We start from the raw sequence: 25,640 nt of genomic DNA, 5'->3' as shown, positions 1-25,640 counted from the left end.
GTGCATCTATTACGGCGGGCACGCCTGGAGTTGAGGCCATCTTATTGCTTTACCCGGAGGACGGCCATTCCTATTTGGCGGTCGAAATGGAAAGCCTGTATAAATATACCAGCCTGGCCACGGCCGGCAGATACCAAGTGCCCGAACACGATCCATTTGTCTGTGTAATTCCCCGTAGTGTCTGCTGGTGGTCGAGTGTATCACGTGGCACGCGTGGCATTGAGTCTGTGAGTTGCCCTCAGCAGGCGAGTGTTATTAAATTACTCTGTCTTCATCTCCGTGTCGGCCCCGGGTCGCGCCACGAGCCCCCGCAGGCTCAAATCATACACGACATCCTCGACTCTCTTGACGTCGTACTTGACCGCGTCGCCGCGCTTCCGCAAAATGTCATTCTTGAGGTTGAGCAGCTGGAAGCCGGCAAACAGGTCCTTGACAAAGGCCGCAATGGTCAGCGGCAGGGCAAAGTCGCCGTGCGTGACGGCGTTGGTGGCGAGGCGCGAGAGGTCCTGCGTGAAGTCGGTCAGGGAGAGGAGGTACTCCTCGATGGTGAAGTGGAAGGCGTCGCGGTCCTTGAGGTTCGTGGGGACTGCCGCTTCCTGTCAGCTGCCTGCCTGCCCGTTCTTCTGTTCTTTTCTCTTTTCTTCTGCTTTTTGCGTCTTGAGTCTGAAAGGGGGGAGGGGGGGTGTTGGGTCTGAGAGGGGTTAGAAGGGAGCGGTGGTGGAGCGTCGTACCCTGGAAGATGGCGCCGACTTGCTCGAGCGTGAGGAGGCGGCCGAGCTCGCGCTCGCCGCTGGGCTGCTGAGCGGCGGCGGCGGCGTCGGCGTCGGGGAAGCCGCCTAGCCAGGCGCAGTAGACGGTCGTGCCGATGGCGCCCTGCACGGCGCGCGACCACTTGGAGTTGTACTTGTAGTAGGGGTGCTTGGAGGCGACGGCCTCGAGCTCCTTGACGATGGCGACCTCTTCCCTCACGGCGGGCTCGACCTGGGCGACGAGCTCGGGGACTGGAAGGGCACGCACTTGAAGTCAGCCGAGTTTCACTCTTTCACGTTTTGCGCTCCACGCCTGGCGCTTCACATTTGAGGCGAAGCAAATGAGGCAAGGCAGGAGATAGGGAAACAAGGGTAAAAGAGACGCACACTTGGCGCGCGGCGTCGAGTGCACGCGCGAGAGAAGGCCCTGCGCGGCGGCGACGGCCTTTTCGAGCCGCTGCACGAGCTGGGTGAGCTGGTCGCGGACGGCCGTCTCCTCCTCGATGCGCGACTCGAGGTAGGCGAAGATGGAGGGGTCGAGGAGCGGGGCGGACATTTTGCTTTTCTTCGTGGTCGATGAATCCCCGTTCTCGTTGGAGGGTGAGACGGAGGATGTCAATGAGGTGAGGCGAGATGAAGTGAGGTTGACGAGTTGAGGTGAGGTGAAGTTGAAGATTTAGTGGTGCGGCTCTGCGGGTGGAGTGGGGCGCTGGAGCTGCCCTGAGCATGCCTGTACTCTGTGGTACCTCAACTGCCGGGCAGGCGACTGAAAACAAATTGGTCAATATACAGCTTGAGTGGCGCGGTGAAAAATGTAGACTTGCGAGCCCGTGCCTATTGCATCCTACCGTGAATGTACCTTGAATGTGCCGCCCCGAGGAGTGGAACGCGTGCCGACAATGGCGGTCCGAGGCGATGTCCTACAGTCCTACATCAATTGATCCTAGATCTCGTTTGCCAAAGTAGCCACCATGCCCTGGCCGGTGACGCTGCCTCTTCCCAACCTTGGAAACAAGGAGACATTCTATATTAAACCCGTAGTATCTAACAAGAAAATAAAAATAAGAATAAAAAATGAAACGAAGTAAAGAGCAAGACGGGAGAACAAAAAGGACAGAAGGAAAGTAGTTCGACCACATTCCGCACTACGGGGTGACTAACGACTGGAGCTGGACTCCTGTCGCGTGATGTCTGTCAAACTGAAGGGCTCAACTTGCGCCGCCGGGAACAGCCTGCCAGGGTCCGAAAGTGACATGGCTTCCAATTTGGCAATAAGCCAGCCGTCGTCGAATTACATACCCCTTCTCGGCAAGCAAGGCTCTAAAAATAAAACCCCGGGCCGGACCCGAGTGGGCACCAACCTGCCGCCGCACCTGGGTCGGGACTCGGGTAAACATATCCCAAGCTTACTTCGTTACATGAACAGACAATTCAGCTTTCAGACAAAAAGGGCCCGGGACCGCTCGACTGCCAAAGTCATGGTCTTGGTCTTTGTCACATCATTTCCCCATCATGTTGCTTCACGCCGCGGGACTCGTCGCCGTAATTGCGTGCGGTCTGGCTGGGCCGGCTTTCGCCGCCGAGCCGGATCCCGTGCTGGGCAAGGCCGTGTTCAACAACCCTGCGGGATCAGAGACGGAGCAGTACGCCATCTTCCAGCAGCTCGCTAGGGTAATTGATCGCGTGCCCGCTGGCGAGTACCTAGAGCTGTCGTGGTTCGGCTTCGACACCCCCTACACAACCGACACCGCCAGCAAGCCCAACCTCCCCCAGCGCCTGGCAAGGGCCCACAAGCGAGGCGTCAACGTCCGCATCGTCCTCGACAACAGCAAGCTCAAGAACTCCAAGGCGTATCCATACAAGACGCTGGCCCCCGCGCTCGGCACCAACGATGCGGCCAAGTCCTTCATCGTCCTGTGCCCGGACAAGAAGGGCTGCATCGCCAAGCGGAAAATCTACGACGACATGTACGCGTACAACCACAACAAGTTTCTCATCGCGAGCCGAATCGAGCTCGACAACGGCAAGAACGTCTCGAATGTCGTCTTCCAGTCGTCGTCGAATCTGGGGACCTGGGACGCCGACACGGCGTGGAACAATGCAGTCACTTGGAGCGAAACGGAATCCTTCACCAACTATCACCGATACTTTGGCGACTTGAAAGCAAACCACGATGGCAAGGGAAACGACAACTACTATAGAGTGGGAAGCAGCTCTTCCACGTTCAAGACGCATTTTTTCCCCCGCAAGGAGACCAACGGCGACCTGAACCAGGCGTCCACCGACACCATCGTCAGCGTGCTCGACTCCGTCAAGTGCTCGTACGTGGGGGCGGACAAGAAGAAGCACCAGACCGACGTGCGGGTCGTCATGTGGGCGTTTACGCGCGTCGCCGTGGCCAAGAAGCTGGCCGCCCTGGCCCGCGACGGGTGCTGGGTCGACGTCGCGTACACGGAAAGCAAGGCCAACGTGTTGGCGGAACTCAAGAAGACGGGCGGCAAGAAGATTGGCGTGACCAAGTGCGCCGTGGCCTTCAAGGGGCGCAACCTGCGTCCTCACTCCAAGTACATGCTCATCGATGGGGCGTATGACGGCGATCTCGTCCCGCGAATCTACATGGGCTCGCACAACTACGCTGTCAGCGCGCTTCGGAACGCCGACGAGACTATGGTCAGGGTCAAGAGCAGCCCTATACATGCGAGCTACCTGCACAACTTTTACACTGTACGAGACGCCTGCAGTGGCAAGACGCCGCCTAAATAGACATAGAACCTTTAATCCACGGAAAGGGAATTTGCAATCTATTCAAATTTGGCCTTGATCACCTGGATGTGATTGTTGTTGGTGTAGGCGATTGTCAACGTCTTCCCACTCTCATCAAGGTACGGATACGCCACGCCGGCATAAACGAGCCCTCCGTCAATGGGGGTTGCCGTAAAGAGCTCCCTGCCCTCGGACCATGGACCCTCAGGCTTGGGTGCTGTCTTTATGGCCACCGTGGCACCAGCTATACCAGTCAGCTTCACGTTTGATCGTGGTTCTCGCGTGGGGCTGTAGTAGTGGGCGATACTTACTGACATGGACATACAGATATGTCTTGAAGTAGTTGCTGTAAACGATTTGACCCTGTCCAACACCCCACATCACCGCCGTTTCGGGCGTAAACGACGTGAGCCTATCTCGTTTCCATCCTTGCTGTCGACCCCACCAGTATTCGTACTCGTTCAAATCGAAGGCCTGGTTCGCCTTCACGCGCGCCTGATAGACGTACTGGCTCTCGATGAACTTGCCGTCAAACTGCTTCGGCGGGTGGCCAAGGGCGTAGATGTAGTCGCTGTTGACGTCTCTGTACGCTGCGATGTCGCCGTACTTTGCGTTCTCTGAAGTGTCCCACCAGCCTTTGCCGAGGCGCTCAGCGACAGGGGTCCCGTTTTCGAGTCTGACTTTGGCGATTCCTGCGTGGGTGTAGTCCTCGTTGTTGTTCTTCAGCTGCGCGTTAGCTTCAAGTTTCCTCAGCACGGCAGTATGCACGTGAACTTTGACTCACGACGAGGAAGAAGACAGCCCCCTCTCCTGCCTGGGGATCCGTCTCGACGATAGACGTGCCGCCGAATCCCGTGGTATTGGTCTCTCCCCATTCTTCTTTCCACTGTGCAAACTGGTTCTGCCGCTGCCTTTCGTTCAGGTTGAGGTCGTGAACCACCAGGGGGTCTGGCCCAAGTTTCGAAACCGAGTTCCGCACCATGCCATGGAACCCATCCACGTCATCCGCTGGATGGCGCACACCCGGAGCAGCCCACAGCGTGTCGCCATACACTGCGAACCACTGGCCGGCGATGGAGCCGGCGAAGCCCAGATCTCGATGGCTGCAGGAATTATTGGCAAGCTGCTCGCCGAGGTAGTCAACAGTGAAGCCTCTGATCGGGTTTTCCCCCGCAGGCTGCGTGTTGTCGAGAGTCATTGATGTGACGAAGGCGAACATTGAACATGGAAATTGACGACCGCTTGCGCGATACAGTCTGGTAGAGGTGATATTCTTGCGAGGCCTCCCTGGGGCGATTTTGCAGGGAAGAACCTCCTTTAGGGTTGCAACGGGAGACCCCGTAATTGCAAGCTGTCTCGTAGAATGTCAAATATTGTTGAGAGACCCTTACTGCAATGCTGCACTCTGTTTCTCTGCTCCAATGTTCTGGGCTGTGTTCCGCGTCTGAGGCGGAGACGCATGACGTCATCGTCAACCTGATAGCGATCTGATATCTCGCGGCAGCATTGTGAACGGCCAGATCTAAGTCTCATAGCCGTCTTGTATTGTCGCTTAAAGAGACCAAAATTGTCGGGAAATGAAGTTGGCGATTGAGGTGTTGGTTAAGCCTCACAAGTTTGGCTGCAGGTGCAACATTAGCCATGCATGATCCAAATAGATTAGATTAGGGCAGTATGTACTCATCGCGCACGCCGTGTGCATGTGCATGACATACCGAATTTTAGGTCCCCGCAAGGACCTCTTCCTGGGCACTGATGTGTTGTGACTGGAAAAAACGTACCGTTGAACTGAAGCGTCTATGTGAGAGCGGCCCGCATTCGAGGCCTGCCGACCAGCAGCAGCATTCATATTTGCGCAGGGCGATGACGATGCGCTGGAGACGAACCCTTTTTATGAATTTGCCTCATCCTGAATTATCGGAGTGAAGCCAAGGCAGTTCATCTCGACTGGACGGCGCGAGTTGCAGGCGGCGGGAAAAGGCCCAGCCTTCCGCTGCCGCCGTTATGCTCTCGTGACTGTGACTTTTCGCTTCGAAGGAGATGGAAAAAACGAAAGTGACGGGAAGGCGCTTTCTGTATGGATTTCTGCGCTAGGACTTTCTTAAGATCGAGTGATACAAACACGCTATAAGATTGTGCCTTACGGTAGAGGCAAAGGAAGGGATGTGGCATGAAGACTCGAACGATCGCAGTGCAAGCTGAAGTGATCCTGCAGCCAGCCATCCCTCGGCCATATGACGCCAAACGCCTGTGACATATAACGCTCGCCTGTGCACTATTGGTTAAACGGAAGCCTGAGATGATGTTCCTACTGTGGGATGCTTGAGGAGTCTTCGGGCCCGGAGCCCGCCGTGGTATGGCGGTGCTCAACAACTGGTGACATGCATTGACCCCACCTGACTGGTCGCTGGCAGTGCGGATCGGTCAATACTACCACGAAGAGTTCGTTTCACGCTTTTGCTTGCGCCCTATCATCCTGCACGACATATACGGAGGAGTACATGTGCAGTCCCAGCTGCGCTGCCGACGGTCCGATTGAACCCAGACACGATAATCTTTGGTCATGCCAAGATAGCTGCCGGCTTGCCATGTGATAGCCATGAGGCAGGAAAACGTGCGCGATCGTCCGGTCTGTCCCGCGTCTGGCCAAGAGCTGCAAGGGAGCTGGAGCTGGAGCTGGAGCAATCCCGTCTTGGCCAAGCCCAGCAAGCGGAGTGCTGTGCCGGTTTGATGCGATGGTGCGGCGTAAGCTTCGTCCACGCGCTGGCGATCCTGCCCCGGCGCCTGTCTTAGTGCTGGAGGGACCCCATTTTGCCCGCGTCTTTGGGCTTAGACCACGTTGGAGATGACATTTCGCGCGCTATTGAGCGGCCCCGGATTCGTTGTTGGAGACGCCCACCGCCCAGCCACGGGACGCTAGTGCCGCGGCTTCCACGGGGGTTTGGTAGGCACTAGGAGATTAAATGCTTGATGGTGTTGGCAACTTGGCATCAAACCTGGCATTCACTGGCCGTGGCGGAGGGCTCCGAAGCTGATCTCGGGTGAGGCTCTGTACGTGGCAAGGGGCATGCCCTTGACTCGATTCGGCATTGTGCACCTGCGTATCAATGACCCAGCCTCTGCGACCATGGGAGCATCTGGGCCGAAAGTTGAAAGAAGTACAATGTATCTATCGCCTTGTAGGCAAGCATGGCGAGGGAGTCAAGCCTGGTGACCCAAAAGCACGTTGACCAGCCTGAGTTGAGCTTCCTACTTTATCACGACCGGATGTATGGGTTTAGGAAGGCCCGGGTGCGACCCGGTCCCAAGCAAGCACATGGCGAGCCAACCGAAGCCCATCCAAAGCGAAAACAAATCGCAAAATAAAAAGAAGGAATAAAACCAGGGCTCTTTCTCCTTTATGGAAACGGCACCGGGGTAGACTGTCCGTACGAGGAGCGACACGGAGTGGGCCCTGTCGGCGGTCTCCGCCCCGCAGCGTCGGCCTCCGCCCGCTGGCGCTTTGCTGGGCGAGCAAGGAGCTTGGTGATGCGTCGCCCAAACAACAGCCCTCGAGCTTCCAGGAGCTCTTCTCAACCCGACTACCCCAGCGTGCATCATGCGCGTAATATGCGCCGAGAAATTATCGCCACATGGGAGTCCCAGGCGGAGGGTGATACTTGGCACTCCATGCGGGGCGGGCGGGCTGACCACGATGCCGGAAGGCCCCATCCCATCTTTCCCCAGACCCATTGCGATCTGGATGGGTCCTCCCCCATGGGGTCCAGAAGCTGGGGGAGACGGAGGTGCCCGTGGGGCAAACTGGCTCAGCACAGCACCTTCGCGGCGGGAGTTTGGCACACATATAAGATGGAGCAAGGCGAGCCTTCAAAGTGTCTCGCCTCGGATAGTGTAGCGGATTGAAAGCCTTCACGTCCAACTCCCGACACTCTGGTTTGTCCCTCAGCAATGACCGTTAGCCGTGACTCCTGGTACCCCTTCAACCACCATGCATAGTATTGCTCCAGACGTTGAGAAGCGCGCAGGCGCGGAAGAAAACACTCTGTTCAAACCCCAGACCGACACGGCCGCCACGATAAGCGAGGAATCCAGCGCCTCGGGCCCGTATGCGAAGCTCCAGCGGCTCGCGTCGCGATGGCATGTCGAGAAGCGAGGCATCGAGCGCGTGCCCGAGGAGGAGCGAAATGACAACTCGTACCTCAACATCGGCTCCATGTGGCTCGCGGCCAACCTGGTTGTTCCATCCTTGACCATAGGTGTTCTTGGGACGCCGCTGTTTGGTCTCGGATTCGTCGACTCGGCTCTCGTCATCATCTTTTTCAATGCTCTCGGCACCCTGACCGTCTGCCTTTTCTCGACATTTGGCCCTGCCTTTGGACTTCGCCAGATGGTGCTCTCGAGATTTTGGTTCGGATGGTGGGGGGTAAAGTTGAGTGAGTCTGCGTCTTCTACGTTGTCCCTGAACTCTTGCTAAGTCGATTCAAGTTGCGCTCTTCAATTTGCTCGCCGGCATAGGTTGGTCGGCCGCAAACATCATTGTGGGTGCGCAGCTCATCAACGCCGCCAGCCGCAACACTGTTCCCGGTTGGGCGGGGATTCTGATCATCGCCTTCTGCACTCTCGTTGTGGTCTTCTTCGGGTACAAAGTCGTCCATCTCTATGAGTACTGGAGCTGGATCCCGACCTTCATCATCTTTCTTGTTCTCCTCGGGGTCTTTGCCCACACAGGCGACTTCAGAAACGTTCCCATGGGCTCTGGAACGGCAGAGATTGGAAAGGTGCTTTCTTATGGCTCTACCGTGTTTGGGTAAGTGCCCCTTTGTCGGAATATGATGACGTCGATACTGAACAAGTCTTGCCAGCTTTGGTACTGGGTATACCTCACTCGCGGCAGACTATACCGTGTACCAGCCGAGCAACCGACCCCGACGTAAGGTGTTTTTGGCCACCTGGCTGGGCATCTTCCCGACACTGCTGTTCACGGAACTCCTGGGTGCTGCCATCGCCACCGCGACGACCATCAACGGGGGTGTCAATTCGTATCAACAGGGGTACGAGGAGTCGGGCGTCGGTGGGCTTCTCGCCGCGGTTCTGTTCCCTCACGTCGGTCGTTTCGGACAGTTCTGTCTCGTGGTCCTAGCCTTGTCCATTGTCGCAAACAACTGCCCCAACATCTACTCCGTGGCGTTGACTCTCATGGTCATGGGTCGGTGGACGACGAAAGTGCCAAGGTTCATCTGGACCATTGTTGCTTCTGCCGTCTACGTCGGCATCGCCATCCCCGGATACACCAACTTCGAGGCCGTCCTGGAGAATTTCATGCACTTCATCGGATACTGGCTGGCCATCTATGAGGGTGTTGCGCTGACCGACCACTTCGTGTTCAAGAGAGGCTTCTCGGGGTACAACCCGGAGTACTGGGACCAGCGAGACAAGCTCCCCCTGGGCATCAGCGCACTCGTGGCGTTCCTCTTGGGAATCGCCGGCATGATCATCGGGATGAGCCAAACGTGGTGGGTCGGTCCTGCTGCAAAGGGAGCTCATGGCGGCGACTTGGGATTTGAGCTGGGATTTGCATTCTCTGCTCTGTCCTATGCCGCCATGAGGCCCTTTGAGCTCAAGGCATTCGGAAGGTGATTGGTGTCAGTTCAGTCATGCGCGCACCAGTGGAATCGCTTCGGGACAACATTCAAGCGGCAGACACATCGATTACTGATTGGTTGTTGGGTTGAATGTAGGAGTCGCTGGATGGAAGGCGGGGTTGTGCAATCGCAGTGATTCATGTTGCAAGTGGTGGAAAACATTCTTTTCAGCATATGCCTTATTGCAGAGCAATCAAGCAGTTTTACTACAGCGTGTATACCAGCTTCTCGCCACTGACCTTGTTATCCTTCAGCTCCTGTAGTCCTTCTAGCACTCCTTCGAGCCCTTGCCGGACGCGCCTCGGATGGGCCTTGATTTTACCCTCCGCCAACAGCTCTCTCGAGAGCTCCCAAAACATCTTGGCAAACTCGTAGTCTTGAGGCTTCGCGGGTATTTTGATATCTCCAAAGGTGAAAGCCTCCCCTAGGGCCGTGTAAGCAAGCGTGAAACCGCTGGAGCAGTCCTTGCGGGGAAAGTCGACGGAGCTCAAGGAAGCGTATTTGCCACCGGGAGTTGACGAAAGTGCCTCGGCGCAAATCTTGGCCGATACAGGCAGCGAAATGGTGTCCCAAGCATAGTGCAAGCTGTCGTTTGTGTGCTCTCTGATCTTCTGGCCGACGTCGGGGTCGTTGTAGTCGAACACGAAATCTGCCCCTGCGGCCTTGACAAGCTCGGCGTTGCGAGGGGAGCAGGTGGTCAAGACTGTATAACCGGACAACTTCGCGTACTGGATTCCCAGGGTACCGGTAGCAGTGCTGCCTCCGTAGATGAGGACTGGGGCGGGCTCTTTCAACGGCTCATTGGGCAACTTCATCCCGAGCGTTTGATACAGTCCCTGGCCAACTGTCGTGATGCCCACCCCCAGCGTCGCCGCTTCCTCGACGCTCAAATTGCTCGGAATCTCAATCTGCATGTCGCCCTTGACAACAATGTGCTCTGCGAAAGTTCCATCCTCCGGCTCGACAGCATTCGACCCATGGGCAGCGCCACAGATTCTGTCTCCAGGCTTGAAGGACTTCGTCACCTTTGAGCCCACTTTCTCAACGACACCAGCATAGTCGCATCCAACGAGCGGGCCAGCCTCCTTGACGCGCGAGTGAATGTGCTTCCAGTCTGTTGGGTTCAGGGCCACAGCGGCGGTCTTGACCAGGATGTAGTCGTCTCGGAGGCGGGGGATTGGCCGGTCGGTGACGAGCTTGGCCACCCCAGGGCCCTGAATTACCACGGCTTTCTGTGTTGCCATGGTGTTTAGGCTTCTGGCGGCGGTCGTGGACAGCTGACGCGCAGTGGCAGGGACACGAGGAAAATGCATTGAAGAGGCGCAACGCAGGGATAGCAAGTAGTACGGTTTCTTATTCAAGATGCTCTGGACGGAATGTTCTGCAAAGCAACGTCATTGACCTGCGGAGAACCGCGCCGAGGTTCGAGCCTCCGTCTCCACTCGGAGCTGTCGCAATCGGCATTGCATGTCAACGCGACGCCCTTTCCAACTGCGACATCTGAAAGGCGCTTATTGGCTGCTGGACTTAATGCAGACAAATTGAGCAGTTGTATGGAGATAATCCGATTTCTTTCATGTCGCTTCATCTTGGTGGTGGACGAAGCTCAACTGTGGCAAGCCCAGAGCGACATCCCGACACGGGTCAGCGGGCTACTGCAATCGCCTTCTCCAGAGATCGTCAGTCACCCCAGAGTCCCAGTCCGTCGGTCGTGGGGGTCATGAAGCCATGGATGGTTACAAGTACTTGTGACGGCCAGGACCGGTGACCTCCAGATAAATGCCCACCCAGCCAGCGCTACATTGAAATGACCTGCCCCAGGGGGCATCGGCAGGTGACAGATGCAACGCCGGCGGGGCTTGCTAATGCAGGAACTCGAGCTACCCGAGTGACCGCCTCCAATTACCGCCGCGTGTCAAACACCCTCTATGGGTATACACTACCACTCTCGCAATCACGTTCGGGATTTCGGCACCAGTTTCCTGGCCCCAGCAGATATCACTTGATCCGGGGGATCTGCAAACGGATTCTGGTAGCATACCAGCAGGCCTATGTGAACTTATCAGTTGACGCGACATCCCTCTGTAACGTCTCTTCTGTGGTCGCAGACCTCGATTGTAAGGAGGGAACGTCTCAGAACAGTCCTACGATGCCTCAGTGAGGATCTGTTTAGAGTATATAAAGCGTGTATTGAGTGCAATTCTTGAGTCTGAATCTATCACAGTAACTGTATATAGTTTCTTGCTTCATTTGTTCATTGTATATACTCCATTTCTCCAAGACGCTCCTTCGCCATGCATTTTACATCCGTACTTGGTGTTGCCTCCCTGGCAGGTTATGCAGCAGCCGTGCCGACCCTCAGAGAACGTCAAGCCTCTGGTGCTCAGAACGTCGTGTACTGGGGCCAGAATGGCGGTGGAACCGTTGAAAATAACGACCTTGCTTCCTATTGCCAGCCAGACTCGGGCATTGATGTGCTGGTTTTGGCTTTCCTCTATCAATACGGCAACGGCAACAATATCCCGTCTGGAACGATCGGCCAGTCTTGCTACATCAGCACTTCGGGAGAAGGTCAGAACTGCGACGCCCTCACCGCGGCCATAGCTACTTGCCAGGCCGCTGGCGTCAAGATTGTTCTTTCGCTGGGTGGTGCAACGAGCTCTTACTCGCTGCAGTCGCAAGCGCAAGCTGAATCCATCGGCCAGTACCTTTGGGACTCGTACGGCGATTCTGGAAACACTACTGTGCAACGACCCTTCGGAAAGAACGTGGTAAACGGCTGGGACTTCGATATTGAAGTCGCGCAAGGGAACCAGTACTACCAGTACCTTATCGCAAAGCTCAGGTCCAACTTCCCGTCCGGCTCCTCCTACATGATCACCGGTGCGCCGCAGTGCCCCATCCCAGAGCCAAACATGGGCGAGATCATCAGCACCTCGGAGTTTTCCCACCTTTTTGTGCAGTTCTATAACAACAACAATTACACGGTCCCATGCGCTCTTCCCATCAATGGCAACGCGCCCTTCAACTATAACAATTGGACAGCGTTCATTGCCGACACACCATCGAAGAACGCCAAGATCGTCATTGGCGTTCCTGCTTCCCCGAATGCGGCAAATGGAACGCCAGCCGGCGCTACCTACTACGCGACTCCGCAGCAGTTGGCTGAGATTGTCAACGACTACAAGTCGGATGCGCATTTCGGAGGCATTATGATGTGGTCTGCTGGATTCAGCGACACTAACGTTAATAACGGATGCACTTATGCCCAGGAGGTCAAGAGTATCTTGACAAAGGGCAGTCCATGCTAGGTTCAATAATATGAGCCGGCGGTGGGACTCCAATCTGGTGTTGTCGTACGGTTTTACTATATGGGAACTCCGGGAACCTATAAGACGATATTGGAGCTGTAAGTGCCAGTGCAACGTACTTCAATGTTGAGCAGAGACAAGGCTTGCAACAAATGTGAAGAAGAAGAAGAGCTCTCTGTGTAGCATGTGCATGCCAATCGTGCTCAACGTGGCAACCGCAACTAGAGATAACAGAAATGCGCCGGAATGCACAATCCCTCAGTCGTGGATCTCAGCTTTGTGAAAAACACCTCGAGTTCTGTCAGAAAACAATGCTGACTGCTCAAGCACCGAGATCATACCGGAAATCTCTGGCATCCAGTTCGCTCGGTTCTTACAAAAGAACTCGCCCTTTGGCGGAAAGGTGTCGGGTTCGCTCATGGTCCCCCACATGACGTATCGGAACTTGTCAGCGGCTTGCTCCTGTGACAATTCAGCCAAGAACTAGTATTTGAAGCAGATCTGTCATTACCCCATATTCGCATATAAAGACGCCGCACGTATTGCAGAATTCTCGTGTCACACCGTTGTCTTGCGTGAACTTGTGAGCAGTCCCTTGGACGTACTGGAAACAGCTGAGTGGAACCTGCGCAAGTCAGCCGTGTGCTCTAAACTGGAGAGAGGTAGAGGACTCGAACTTTTGTGGTGAGTCCAAAGTTTGTCCCGAATGCCTTGCGACAGCTAGAGCAATGACAAAGTGTCGTTCGCCCGTCATCTGGTGATTCCACCGAGATACGGTACCGCACGGCGCCACAAACGCAACTGCCATGGACCTGTACTACCGACATGATGGGAGGATTGAGAATACTGAGGTGAGAGCACAGACAATTTGTCGATTGAATCGTTTAATGGAGTGGTTGGCCATGTGATAAGTAGAGGGAGGCATGAGGCCGGGTGGATGATGACGACATCATTACCACGCAATACAATAGTCGCACAGCCGCCGTTTCACTGGACAACTGTGTGATCAAATAGATGCGGAAAATGTTTTAGTGCAGCAATTCAACAGTAATTATTTTTGCGGAAATACTAAAACAGAAAAACTGAGCGAGTTGGATATACTGCGTTGACGTCTAGTCGGTATTCCCTCTAGCATTCGAGCGCTCCTTCTCGATTGCAAAGGATGGAGTCTTAGGCGTACCATTAGCATGCGGCCACAATTAGCAAATTTAAAGTCTTACTCAAGTCTATTCGCACTTGGAGTTCGCGCTTGGGTCCGCGCCGGGAGGCGTACAGACCCGCGGCGCAGAGCGTAGTTTCGCTGACTTCCAGATCACGACACTTGCCAAGAAACCTGACGAATTAGAGAGGTAGAAATGAATTCGAGACGGAATTTGTACCCTTGCCCGGGGACCAAATTGTCGGATCCGGTAGCGATGCAGCCATTCAGATCAATGCGCGCGTCCATGACGTTGGAGTTGGTGTCGCGGCAACCAATGGCCGTAAAGTACGCATGCTGTTCGTCCACGCTGATGAAGCTCCGGCTACTGCAAGTCTCTCTGTATAGACCTCAGGCCCGTCTGTATAAAGTGGTGGTGTTGACGCGACCGCGGAGGCAAAATGTCGCGAGGAGACCGTGGCCGCGGGAATGGCCATAAGTGCCTGGAAACGCATCTTTGGAAACGCATCTTTGTGAGGTTTCGCTCCTCACAGGTCAGTGTAAGTTGAAGAGAAACGGCTTTGAGAGCATACGGGATAACTGTCGGCCTTAATATACCTTACTAACTGCTTCGAGGAGTCCAATACTCTGCTCAGAGAGTTGCCAAAGCACGGCTGCTTTGGTCTGCAACATAAGACAGCTCCTCTCCTATGGCTGAGCAGCTTGGCTGAAGCTTCTAGTGTATATCTAACCGATTACCCATCGGCACGTATGTTCTCGATCGAAGCGCCAAGATTCTTTGCTTCCTGCTGACAACGTCTTCTAATGCAAAGCCGTGTATCGTGTACGGGCGCCTGGTCGCATATAACTGAGGCCTTATCAAGCATCAACTATCGGCGCTTTTAAGCTCATCATGTCTCTATACGCTATGATACTGAGGCAGGGGAGTGGGAGTATGCTCGTTGGCGTACATGCTACTGGCAATAGTGGAAAGCTCCGTCCATCAAGCTAAGCTGAACACCGCCGAGGCAACCTCTCAGCAAGCATAATGCAATGATTAGGCAGATGGATTGCAACCTTAATCGGGACCATGACTGGCTCAAAACGGCGAGATCGAAGGTGACGATATCGACGCATGGCGTATCCTACATAGATAGAAAGTCCCAACCCAATTGAACGGGAGTTGCATGGTCTGTCGGTACCAGAACCTTTCTTAGTAGAACCGCGTAAGTGAAGGATCAAGATACTAAACGACGTTTCTGTCTGGACAGTGACTTTATACATATCAAGAGAGACCACTATTCATAAACAGGATGGGTTAGTAGCATTCAAGTACACCGCCTCGACTGCAAATAATGGAATCTTTGACAAGATAATTAGTATGCTTTCAAGGCCGCAGAAAGGCGTTCAAGGTGCTTCTATGACTTACTGAGATCGATTCGAACTGCTCGTTCAGTCAAAGCATTATCTTCATACGCATATCGACAATTCGCATAAAATATCGTATGCGAGTATCTGAGGTCGCGACAGTCGGCAAGGAATCTAAAGACAAGAATTAGCCTTGTGGATGTGGAAGCCAGGTCGGGAACCTTGAAACGAAGAGCAGTACCCTCTTCCCGGCACCAGATGTCCTGACGCTGCCGCAAGGCAGTCGTTCAGGTCAACGCTGCTGGAGATGAGCGGAGAGTGCTCATGACTCTCGCGACAGCGACTGATTGTGAGGTGCGCATGCCGTTCGTCGATGCGAAGGAAGCTGGGGCCGGCACAGGTGTTCTTATACGGAACACAGTCCCGTTTGTTGAGGGTCGTGGTATTCGGAGCGACAGCAGAAGAATCGCCTGTAAAGTGTGGCGGGAGGGCCGTGGCGCTGGAAACCGCCGCAAGTGCCACATAATGGAAGAGCATCTCTGCCGACTCGTGAGGATATATATATCGTGGAAAGAAAAGGCTCGCTTTCTTAATAATGAGTGCAGTTGAGTCGAAGCCGTGAAGAATGTTGTTGCCGTGGCCTTTTATACTTCGGCCGCGTCGAGTGCGACATTGCAGCTGTCCTTTCAGCGAGGGTCCCAACATCACCCGTCAGACAGTGGGTTTATAACAAGGCCGCCAGTGGACCCCTATGGGCCACGCCCAGGCGAGACGCGACGTGACGACAGGGGCGCTGCTGGGTCGCTGAACCTCGCTGTAACATTCTTTCATCTCATTCGCAAGCAGAACTTTCCTGATATAATAACTCAAACAGGGTGTGCTATTGCTCAGATGTGTTACGCAGCTATCCGAGTAAGGAGGTGAGCCGCAAGTAAGTAGCAACCCGTTCCTCCGAGCCGGAGCGGTGTAGCAGTAGCTATAAGAGCTCCGGCCGACCGAGCGGTATCGGTGTTTGGGAACATGAAGACCAGACGGGCGGCTACCCCGCTACAGAGTACTTCGTAGGGAAGGGGCGGAACCGCCACTTTGGCCTGTGCCGAAACGAAGCTTTCAATGTTGCTTCAGGGCACAGTCCAGCAACCCGCCAAGTTTTGGTGGTGACTGAGCTGGTGTGCACTGTGCAGCACGAGACCACACTTGAACCGTCTCGGCGCGATGGGGAGCCCGAGGGGCAGGGTCTGATGGCTCAGCCGGAACCGATCTCCGGCGCTTGGGGACCGAGGCGCCTCCAGAGTTTTGGGTCTCAGCGGCGTCGGACCAACAGCCACGATTGCAACTTCGCAAAGCGCGCCACGTCCAGAGAAAAGGACGTCAGAGGCGAGCGCCCAATCATGGCGGCCCAGAAAACGCCATGTCCAACGCCTGCCGAGGAGCTCGGAAGTCGCTCAACGGTAAGTGGTGGGATTTGCGCGACGCCACCACCGGCAGTGCCGTGCGCAGTCGCGGACGCTGACGGCTGGGCTGAGCTGAACCGGCGGCCGCATTCCTGTCGAGCCTCAACCTTCGCGGCCTCTGCGGGAACGCTCGACGGACCTCTCCACGCCAAACTCAACCGAGCACAGACCGCCATGCAGCTCCGAGCCAGGCGAGCGCGCCACGGCATCTCTTTGCGCCCGTCTCTAGTCGATCCCGCGATAATGTAAAGGCTCCAGACTGCGAATCCGACAACCGTCCTGCCGACAGTTAGCACACGGTCGCGGCGGCATCGTCATCATCGTCGTCGAGAGCGGTCAGCGGCCAGCGGCCAGCGCGCCATGGTCCCGGGAGCACTTCAAATCTTCAGCACATCGCCCCCGGGCGACCTCGTCACGCAGCGATGGCCAAATTAACCGAGGGCCAGCTCCAGGCCATCAGCATCATGGAGCGGACATGCTCCGTCGTGTCCATCCTCGGATGCCTCTTCACCATCGTCACCTTTACCTGCTTCAGGGCATTCCAGGAGAAGCCGATCAACCGGCTGGTGTTCTACGCGTCCTTTGGGAACCTCATGAGCTGCGTCGGCACATTAATGTCACGCTCGTTCCTGGATCACCCTAACTCGTTTGGCTGTCAGCTCCAAGCCCTTCTCATCCAGTGGTACGCAGCCTTCGACCAGTCGCTCAGTGTCAAGTCGTCGCGTTCGTTTATTGGAATAGACTCTGACATTAACCCAGGTTCATGGCAGCCGACGCCGGCTGGATATTGGCGATGGCAATAAACGTCTACCTTACGCTGTATAGAAAATACGACTCGAAACGCCTACGTCGGATGGAGCTGACGTACCTCCTCGCTTGCTACGGCATTCCATTCATACCCGCCTTTGTCCTCGTCTTCATCAAGCGCAACGGAGTGCGTGTTTATGGCGACGCCGTTCTCTGGTGCTGGATTGAAGAGGACTGGGAAGCCTTGAGGATAGCAGTTTTCTACGGTCCGGCCTGGTTGGTTTCCCCCTTTGCCGCGTTCGAGTCCGCTCGGTCGACACTGACACTTGTGCCTCCCAGGCTCGTAATCCTCTTGACCATGTTCATCTACGTCAGAGCCGGTCGCACCATCTACATGACCAGGAAGGAGCTGCGGAGGAGCTCAGACATAAGCTTGTTGTCGCCAGATTCTGAGAAGGAGACATCCTCGAGACACACAGAAGTCAGTCTGGGCCGGCGCCTCACAATTGGTAGCATGCCCTCTCGACCAATGCCACCTGTTGCCGTCGAGGACGCTGTTGAGGAAGTGCTCGGTCCGTGTGGTCGCGCCGAGGACTCGACCACGGATCCCACCGCCTCGCCACCGCCACCGCCGCAACTTGACGGCTCAACTCGCGCCAGACGACACAGCTACGAGTTTAAAAGTGCGGCATGGTCGTATACGAAGACCAGCCTGCTATATTTCACGGGCATACTATTGATATGGACGCCCTCGTCGGCCAACCGAGTATACGCCCTGGTCCACGGCGGCACGACCATCGCCCCCCTGGCATACATGAGCGGTTTGGTACTACCTCTGCAGGGATTCTGGAATTGGCTCATATACACCGTCGTCTCGTGGCCTGCGTGCAAAGACATCTTCCGCAGGTTGAAGAGCTGGGTGCTGCGTCTAATCAGACCTTCAACCCGAGACAAGAGCGATGGGCATAGCCGGAAGTCGACGGCCCAAGTCCAGACGGTGGCAAGGAGTCCCAGCTCATTTGATTGCGAGAGCGGGACAGCACTTCCATTTGCGAGAGATGGATAGGGCGCTGTGGGATGAGAGAATATGACGGAGTTCCTGGTTCATGGTCCATTGGCATGGTTCTTAACTTCTTAGCGTCGGCGCCGGGTGTTTCAAGGCTTGATGAGTTCCTTTGTATATGGCGGGTGAGGCGGCTCGGGACAAACCCAAGTCGAAAACCGAGGGCAGCTGGTCTCCTGGCTTGACAGTGCAGACTAAAATAGATGCTACACATAAGGCACTTAAGAGTAACGTTATGTACGTTGGTTTGCAGTGCTGTGATGTACTTCAGCGTCAGGCGCAAGTGGCTTCCTGCGCAATGTCCGCGCCCACTCTTCATGTTGGCGAAAAGCTGCATGTCGGGTGTCAGCATACCAGATGCTGTTTCTGCCGGCTTCAAGTTTGCTGAAGACATGCTCAAGGGTGGGCAGTATTTTGTTTAGGCGCGAAGTTGACTTGCACTCGCGGTTTGATCGACTCATGCCATCCAGCCGGGTGGTGAGTCGACAGATGAGGGTATTTGACGGGTTGGTGTAGCAAGCAGTCACAGAACGACAGAATCGCAGGCGGCTGGCCAGCGCTCGCGGGGGTAGAGTTGGACTACGAAACGACAGAGCGGAGTTGAGGCCAATTTAGTGGCAGCGCCAGCTTGCCGTCGCAACTTGTCTCCATGCGTGGTAGTGCTGACGGCCAGGCGGCCTTTCCAACTCTTACAGCTGGCACGCCTGGCATTGAGAATTGACCGAGCTGTTGTGAGTCGTGATTGGACGTACTGGCCGACGATATTTTTAAGCCATCGATGCTCTGTCAGCGTAACAGAATCGCAAAGACTCGCGCCTCGCGCTTCGCGTCAGGAGCCGTGTAAGTCTACGCCTGCGGTGACGTACTCGTCTTCAAGTTCCTGTACGACTTGCGAGAATTGGCCCAAGATTGCTTCGCAATTCTCGGTCGTAGGAGTCGGAGTTATCTTACTCTGCTCAACCTTCACCATGCGTCGCCGCCAGTGCAATCGCCGTCCAGGCAGAGACTGACAAGTACTTAAGATGGCGGCATGCCCAGACTTGGGCTTAGGCTGGTCAGATCTTCGACACTCAGCCACCACCAAAGCGACATATTCACCACGCCTACCAGCTCTATCATTCCTCATTCCTGCAACTCGCGCAAGATAATATCTCACTCGCACAATGAGTTCCGCCGACGAAACAGTCGCCATCATCGGCGCTGGGCTCGCCGGGCTCACGCTCGCACTCGCACTGCACCAACAAAATGTCCCCGCCACCGTCTACGAATCGCGCTCTGCCCCGCTGAACATTGGCGGCGCGGTCATGTTGTCGCCAAATGCTCTCAGGATCCTCGACGACCTTGGGCTGTACGACCTCATCAAGACCAAGGGTTACAACTTTGACCTCCTCGAATATCGCGACCTGCAAGGCAACCTCGTCGACACCTACGAGTTCGGCGGCACTGCCAAATACGGCTATCGGGGCCTTCGCATCTACCGCTATGTTCTTATCGACCTGCTCGTCGCCGCTCTTGCTCAACGGGGCGTGCGCGTGGAGTACGGCAAGAAGTTCTCTCATGTCGTCAGCGATACGCCGCAAGGAGTCAAGTTTGCGTTCACCGACGGGACGACATTAGAGGCGCCCCTGCTAGTCGGCGCGGACGGGATACACTCAACTGTCCGCGGACACTTATATCCGGGCCTCCAAACCACATTTATAGGCATGGCTGGCATCACTGCTGCCGTGCCGACTGCGCAGCTCGAGCTACCACCCGGCTATCATCTCCCCGTCACCATCATGTCGCGGGAAAAGGGCGCGTTCGTCATCGCGCCCCAAGAGGATGACGGCTCCGAGGTGCTCATCGGCAAGCAGATGCGTGTCACGGGTATCCAAGATCGACCGGGGTGGGATCGAGACTTTGTCAACGATAAAGAGTCGGCCGTCGCCTTCTTGCAGCAAGGCAACGACGCGTTTCCTGACTTTGTGAAGAAGGCCGTCTCAAAGATTGACGAAACCAAAGTCAACAAGTGGCCTTTCTTCGTGGTACCAAAACTGGAGCGTTGGGCGTCCGAGACGCGCAAAGTCATCATCGTCGGAGACGCTGCGCACGCCATCCCACCTTCTGCAGGCCAAGGCATCAACCAGGCGTTCGAGGACGTCTACATGCTTGCGCTGCTGCTCGGCCGCAAAGGAGTGGACATGGCGGAGGCTCTGAGCTTTTGGCAAAATTATCGCCAGGAGCGAGTGAACCGGATTGTGGAGTTGAACAAGCTGATTGACCAGAGGAGAATGCCTGCAGATGATGCATTGATGGGCCAGGGTGCTGAGGTTCGACAGGAAGCGTTTGATTTGGGCTGGCTATACCGACCTGACTTTAAAAGCGACGTGGAGGAATGGCTGTCCAAGCGCTGAGATTAGTCAAGCGGGTGCCTTGTATCGCTATCGTGGCCAGATCATGAGCGGGTTTTACTAGAATGCTAATGTGAGAAATACGCACCGCCCTTGTGCCTCCGCGATGTTAGACACGCCAATATTAAAGTTACGGCCGAAGTTTGATGACATACGCCATTTGTTTGAGGTCGTGTTTCTTCTTGCATTAACAGCTGCGGTCGTTTCTGTTTCAAGTTTTGAGGACTCTTTCGGAACGTACCGAGGACATGTCTACCTCCACTCAGCTGTCCCCCTAACGCCGAATGACAAGACGTGACGATGAGGCCGTTGCGCCGTGCACCCATGTAGATGCAATACATCTGCGCAGGAGTCGTAGCGAAAGGGTAATTAATCTCCCACGGCTTGAACTTATGCTCGAAAAGTCGAACTGTCGGGTGGCACGTCCTCGAACCTTGGTTCCAGCTTCAGACTCGCCCAGTGTTTGACCCCGAGTCAATCTGCTCTTGGGCGGCAAGCAGGCATGACGTAGGATCCTAGACGGAGAGACACAGGAATGCTTGATTGAGCGGTGTTTGACTGCTACCATGACTTTTGCGGCTTGAGTCGCCCGACGTCGCGAGCGGCGTCAAGAGCGAGTCAGGTTCCGGGGCGTCACTCAACTACTCAGAGCCCAAGGCCACTGCCCGGATCCTCTCTATCAGCGAGATCATACGTAACCCCCCACGGGATATGTTATAGTTCATTGATCAATCTGCTACGAGAAAGCGCCTCGCTGCCTCCGCGCCGCCTGCGTTATTACATGCACTTGCTAGATGCTTGAGTTACTCCAAGATAGCGTTCGATCTGAAGCACGCCAAGCCGAACCTGGCGAAACCTTCTTCATCGTCGAGGTTAGGAAACGAAACATGCGTCAAGCCAGTAAGGACCATGTTTTTCTTATATTCTCCTCGCTGAGTCGAGGCCATCTCATCGGTATAAAAATGCGTTGGATCGCCGTTCTTTGACAACACACCACTCAACAGTACCACTCCAATCATCTTCGTATCTAATTAACTATCACGTTCGGTCCGGTACCGCACGAATATTCCATAATCGCAACAATCCGCAGCTTCAGGTAAAGCCGCCTCACGTTTCAATCAGCCACAATGGTCCGCATCAGTGCCCTCACTCTTCTGGCTTGTAAGTCCAACCGTCCTAGCCAAGTGCGTCCTGCCGCCTACAGGCACTGACATCAACAGTCGCCGTCTCCGCCTTGGCTGCGCCCCAGGCCCCTGCTGAGAGCGGCGCCCCCGAGCAAGTTGTCGACTTGGCCGGAAGCCCCGTCTCTGCGGAAAAGGCGAAAGAGCTCCAGGGCATGGATGGCCAGCTCGCGAAGCTGGACGAGCAGCTGTTTGGGTCCTTCAGCCAGGAGCAGAAGGGCCTCTCGGACGAGGTGGAGAAAAACGGCGAGGCGCTGGACGGATCCCTCGACAAACTGTACGGGTCCTTCAACGAAGAACAGAAGAACCTGGATAAGCAGTATGGAGAACTTTCCACCAAGTACGAACTGGCGTTGTGCCCTGCTCCTGGGGCCGCTGCGCCGGCAGGTGCCCAGGTCAAGGCCCGTTTCAAGCCTGCACGCAAGCCCGTTGCGCGCCTTCGCAAGTTCCATTAGGACATGGACCTTTAGAAAAGGCCAGGTTAAGCGGTATGACTCTTAGATTTCCGCTGCTCTCAATAAAACGATCATTGGCCTTTGCATTGTTTTGGCGTCGCCAGAGCGTGTGTTCGTAAATCGTAACCGGATTGGAGGGATGACTCACAGCGTGTGACAGTTGAGTTCAAGCGCTGTGCCATTGTGTAGTGGTTTTCCGGAACGCCTGTGAACACCTGAACAGCGCTCCAGGGCTTTCTCCACCAAGCAACCAACATCGTCGATGCGTTAATCGTCAAGATGGCAGTCCATACCAGCATTCAAACGGCGCTCGATGCCGTAAGTAATAAGTGCCAGGATTTGCCTTTCCGGCCAGGGCTAACATGCATGTCCAGATCCTGCCGGGCTTGCAGCGCACGCCCGAGAGCCCCCATCCTGTGGTGGTCATGACATGTGGCATATCGGGCAAGCATGCGAGTCACCTGTGCAACGCGTCCGCACCTAACAATTTGTTGCAGGCTCCGGCAAGTCGACACTCGCCAAGGCCATTGTATCTCGTCTGCCCGCTTTCACGCGGCTGTCCGTCGACGCCATAATCCACGCCACGCATGGGCTCTATGGGATCGATTACGACCCTTCCAAGTACAGCGAGTACCAGGACGAAGCACAAGACAAACTCAAGGACGAGCTTCGCGCCATCCTTGGCGCCAAGGACCGCGACGTTGTTCTTGATTTGGCCTTCTGGAACAAGGAATACCGCGACGAGTTCAAATCGCTGATCGAAGAGAACGGAGGACGCTGGGTGTTGATCTTTCTACAGGCGGACCGGGAGCTGCTTTGGAGGCGCATTACTGAGAGAAGAGCGAGGCGGGATGCGATGCACGAAACAGATGAGAGGCGCGATGGGGACTCGGCTTTCGATGTGGACGAGGCGACCTTTGACATGTACTACAGCGGCTTCGAGAGCCCACAAGGGGAAGGCGAGATAGTCATTGCCTGCACGTGAATGGCCTTTTACATGATCCATTGGCAAAGTCCAATCAGCCTCTGGTCCGTTCGACCCCTCCGCACCACACACGCTCAATCTGCCTCGTCGCTCGAATGTCGTCAAGCGGATTTGCCTTCAGCAGCACCAGATCCGCTTTCTTCCCAGGCTCAATGACTCCCCGATCCCGCAGTCCGAAACACTCGGCCGGTAGAACTGTCGCGCCCCTGAGTACGTCCACGATTCCGATCCCAGCCTCGACCAGCAGCTCCATCTCGCGATGCAGGGACTCGCCGTGAGGGATCGTGAATGGCGAGTCTTCCTCCTCGTTGGAGTCGGTGCCGACCAGGATCTTGACGCCGGCGCGGTGTAGTTGCTTAACAGAGTCCTGCGCGTTCACGTACGTCTCGGCTCCCGCAAAGTGTCTTCGCCCCTTGAGCACCGTTAGGAGCAGTGATGGATGAAGCAGCACGCGTAGGATCGCACTCCAGGGCAGGGGCGAGCAGATGCTGGCCATCATGGCGAGCGTCGGAATGGACACCTGCTGAGCCTGGGCCATCTTCTGCGTCTCGCCTTCGCCCAGAACCTTGTCTCGCGGCACGTGGGTGATGAAGTCCGGACGCGGGTTTGCCTCCAGAGCCATGCTGAAAGGCAGGTGAGTTGCCGCATGTGTGACTACAAGCTTCCCTTGCTCGTGAGCTGCCGCGACGAGCGCGTCGACTGTCGCCTGGCTCGGGCCTGGCGCGTCCGCGACAATCTTGATGTAATCGGCGCCCTGCGCGAGCCGGTCCCTCACAAAGCGCGGCGCATCGTCTGGACCGGTGACGAACGCGCGGGAGTCGATAGGCAGCATCTTGCTGTGCAGGCTCCCCGGGGTCGTCGCCGGGATGCCAGCGCTGAGGATCTCCGTCAGCCCAGCGCTTCCACGCAAGGCGTTCACCTTGTCAGGAAACCATTCCCCCATGCCCAAGGCGCAGGTGACTCCCCAGTTAGCGAGGTGCTCGAGCTGGTGTCGCGCGCCGCTGAGGTGGACGTGTGAGTCGATGAACCCGGGGAAGAGAAACCGTCCAGTGCCGTCAACCACCGTGTCGGCACCGCCTGCGCTCTCATTGCCAACGCCGACAATGCGACCGTCGGAGAAGGTGACGTTGGTGGGCGGCGTGAGGCCGACCCCATCGAATACACGAACATTCGAAATTACCGTGCGTTGACTCATGGCGGCGGACGTCGATAATGAAAAGATGTTGCGATGTAGTCTGCGCTGTCTTGCAACGGGCAAGCTGTGAATCCCGTCAGGATGCCGCGCGCAGGCATGTGAATCAGGGTCCAGCTCAGCTGCGACTCCAGCCGCCAGCCACCAACGCCACAACCCCGGTTCGTATCTCGTGTCAACCCGAATGTGCCGACGAAGGATTCGCTAACAAAAGCGAGATTGCATGTCCGAATGTCGAGCTGCGTATGCCTTGTCGACAGTTCAAGCGCCATCAGTTAGGGATCTTGAAACATGCTGTAACACTATACACAATGCAATGTTGCTCGTTCATCGGTCGAATTATTGGGAATAATTGAACTACTTGACATCACAGCACGCCTTTCATGCCGCATGTAAAGAAACAGCACATGGCGTGTCTCAGCCCTTTGGCTTACTTCCTCGAAGCTCTGCGTCAGTATGAGGGCTGGCCGCGCGCAACCTCTCGCCGTATATCCACAGCAGCAACGGAGCCGGTGCGAGCAGCGCCGCAAGGCTGCCGAGCAACGTCAAAGTCCAATGTACTCCAAGGTTCTGATACATTGGCGTTGAAGCAATGACCATTCCTCCAGCGGCAATGTAACGCGCCGAGGTGATGCTGGCAAGAGCTATCGCTGAATGATCGCCGTAACTGTCGCTTATGTACTCGTAAGACGACACATAGACGGCCGTAATGACTATCCCATAGACGAAACAGGCGGCCAGGCCTGACCAGATCGAAACGCTTGGGAAATTTGTCCAGCCGAGCCAAAATAGGCAGATTGGAAGGAGCGGAGCAGTGACGATTGCCGGCCATAGTCGGAACTCGGGAAGCACTGATGCACCGCGAACGTGCTCGGTCCTGTCGCGAGCTAGGTTGTAAAAGTACGGAGCTAGCAGCGAGAATGCTGTGGCGCCCACCGCGATGGAAGCAAAGCAGGATCCTGTAAGGCCCTCAGACAACTGGTACGTATCCTTGAAAATGAACCGAAAGCCAGAGAGGAAACTGAAGAGAAGCGTATAGAGCAGCAAGAGGTAAAGCCCCAGGGCAATGATGATGGTTTCAGTTCTCCAGAATGAGGCGCCGAGCTTCAGGTTTTGCCACAAGCGACCACGGAAAGACGGGGCCTTTGAATGCTCAGAGACGTAGCGCATGTCGCCTGTGGCGCGTCGCAAGGCTTTTGCTT

General features: G+C 55.7%; 11 protein-coding genes across 11 annotated transcripts; 7 read left to right on the top strand and 4 right to left on the bottom strand.

Moving 5' to 3' along the window:
* Positions 1-260: 260 nt before the first annotated feature.
* PLICBS_001903 (uncharacterized protein) lies at positions 261-1,305 on the bottom strand (the record flags this gene model as incomplete). The annotated part of the gene is made up of 3 exons (XM_018321509.1): positions 261-586; positions 732-1,001; positions 1,137-1,305. The coding sequence occupies 3 exons, from the start codon at positions 1,303-1,305 to the stop codon at positions 261-263; spliced, it is 765 nt and encodes a 254-aa protein (XP_018178988.1).
* A 956-nt stretch (positions 1,306-2,261) lies between these two features.
* Positions 2,262-3,512, top strand: PLICBS_001902 (uncharacterized protein; the record flags this gene model as incomplete). Its single annotated transcript, XM_018321508.2, has 1 exon — positions 2,262-3,512. The coding sequence occupies one exon, from the start codon at positions 2,262-2,264 to the stop codon at positions 3,510-3,512; it is 1,251 nt and encodes a 416-aa protein (XP_018178987.2).
* A 38-nt stretch (positions 3,513-3,550) lies between these two features.
* Positions 3,551-4,710, bottom strand: PLICBS_001901 (uncharacterized protein; the record flags this gene model as incomplete). Its single annotated transcript, XM_065599924.1, has 3 exons — positions 3,551-3,756; positions 3,824-4,238; positions 4,297-4,710. 3 exons carry the CDS (start codon positions 4,708-4,710, stop codon positions 3,551-3,553), a joined length of 1,035 nt encoding a protein of 344 aa, XP_065455996.1.
* A 2,790-nt stretch (positions 4,711-7,500) lies between these two features.
* On the top strand, positions 7,501-9,149 carry PLICBS_001900 (uncharacterized protein; the record flags this gene model as incomplete). The annotated part of the gene is made up of 3 exons (XM_018321506.2): positions 7,501-7,945; positions 7,998-8,319; positions 8,375-9,149. The coding sequence occupies 3 exons, from the start codon at positions 7,501-7,503 to the stop codon at positions 9,147-9,149; spliced, it is 1,542 nt and encodes a 513-aa protein (XP_018178985.2).
* A 211-nt stretch (positions 9,150-9,360) lies between these two features.
* On the bottom strand, positions 9,361-10,398 carry PLICBS_001899 (uncharacterized protein; the record flags this gene model as incomplete). The annotated part of the gene is made up of 1 exon (XM_018321505.2): positions 9,361-10,398. The coding sequence occupies one exon, from the start codon at positions 10,396-10,398 to the stop codon at positions 9,361-9,363; it is 1,038 nt and encodes a 345-aa protein (XP_018178984.2).
* Positions 10,399-11,448: 1,050 nt separating this feature from the next.
* On the top strand, positions 11,449-12,465 carry PLICBS_001898 (chitinase 2; the record flags this gene model as incomplete). The annotated part of the gene is made up of 1 exon (XM_018321504.2): positions 11,449-12,465. The coding sequence occupies one exon, from the start codon at positions 11,449-11,451 to the stop codon at positions 12,463-12,465; it is 1,017 nt and encodes a 338-aa protein (XP_018178983.2).
* A 4,382-nt stretch (positions 12,466-16,847) lies between these two features.
* PLICBS_001897 (uncharacterized protein) lies at positions 16,848-18,238 on the top strand (the record flags this gene model as incomplete). The annotated part of the gene is made up of 3 exons (XM_018321503.2): positions 16,848-17,107; positions 17,185-17,448; positions 17,512-18,238. 3 exons carry the CDS (start codon positions 16,848-16,850, stop codon positions 18,236-18,238), a joined length of 1,251 nt encoding a protein of 416 aa, XP_018178982.2.
* Positions 18,239-19,398: 1,160 nt separating this feature from the next.
* PLICBS_001896 (uncharacterized protein) lies at positions 19,399-20,628 on the top strand (the record flags this gene model as incomplete). Its single annotated transcript, XM_018321502.2, has 1 exon — positions 19,399-20,628. One exon carries the CDS (start codon positions 19,399-19,401, stop codon positions 20,626-20,628), a length of 1,230 nt encoding a protein of 409 aa, XP_018178981.2.
* Positions 20,629-21,752: 1,124 nt separating this feature from the next.
* On the top strand, positions 21,753-22,261 carry PLICBS_001895 (uncharacterized protein; the record flags this gene model as incomplete). The annotated part of the gene is made up of 2 exons (XM_018321501.2): positions 21,753-21,786; positions 21,846-22,261. 2 exons carry the CDS (start codon positions 21,753-21,755, stop codon positions 22,259-22,261), a joined length of 450 nt encoding a protein of 149 aa, XP_018178980.2.
* Positions 22,262-22,540: 279 nt separating this feature from the next.
* On the top strand, positions 22,541-23,246 carry PLICBS_001894 (uncharacterized protein; the record flags this gene model as incomplete). Its single annotated transcript, XM_018321500.2, has 3 exons — positions 22,541-22,579; positions 22,636-22,693; positions 22,759-23,246. The coding sequence occupies 3 exons, from the start codon at positions 22,541-22,543 to the stop codon at positions 23,244-23,246; spliced, it is 585 nt and encodes a 194-aa protein (XP_018178979.1).
* A 34-nt stretch (positions 23,247-23,280) lies between these two features.
* Positions 23,281-24,441, bottom strand: PLICBS_001893 (uncharacterized protein; the record flags this gene model as incomplete). The annotated part of the gene is made up of 1 exon (XM_018321499.2): positions 23,281-24,441. The coding sequence occupies one exon, from the start codon at positions 24,439-24,441 to the stop codon at positions 23,281-23,283; it is 1,161 nt and encodes a 386-aa protein (XP_018178978.2).
* Positions 24,442-25,640: the final 1,199 nt, after the last annotated feature.

This window comes from Purpureocillium lilacinum, assembly GCF_023168085.1.
Source record: "Purpureocillium lilacinum CBS 284.36 DNA, scaffold_2, whole genome shotgun sequence".
In the NCBI taxonomy this organism is placed as follows: Eukaryota; Fungi; Ascomycota; class Sordariomycetes; order Hypocreales; family Ophiocordycipitaceae; genus Purpureocillium; species Purpureocillium lilacinum.
The sequence above is the reverse complement of the archived record's forward strand: the minus strand, read 5'-3'. Positions and strand labels throughout refer to the sequence as shown.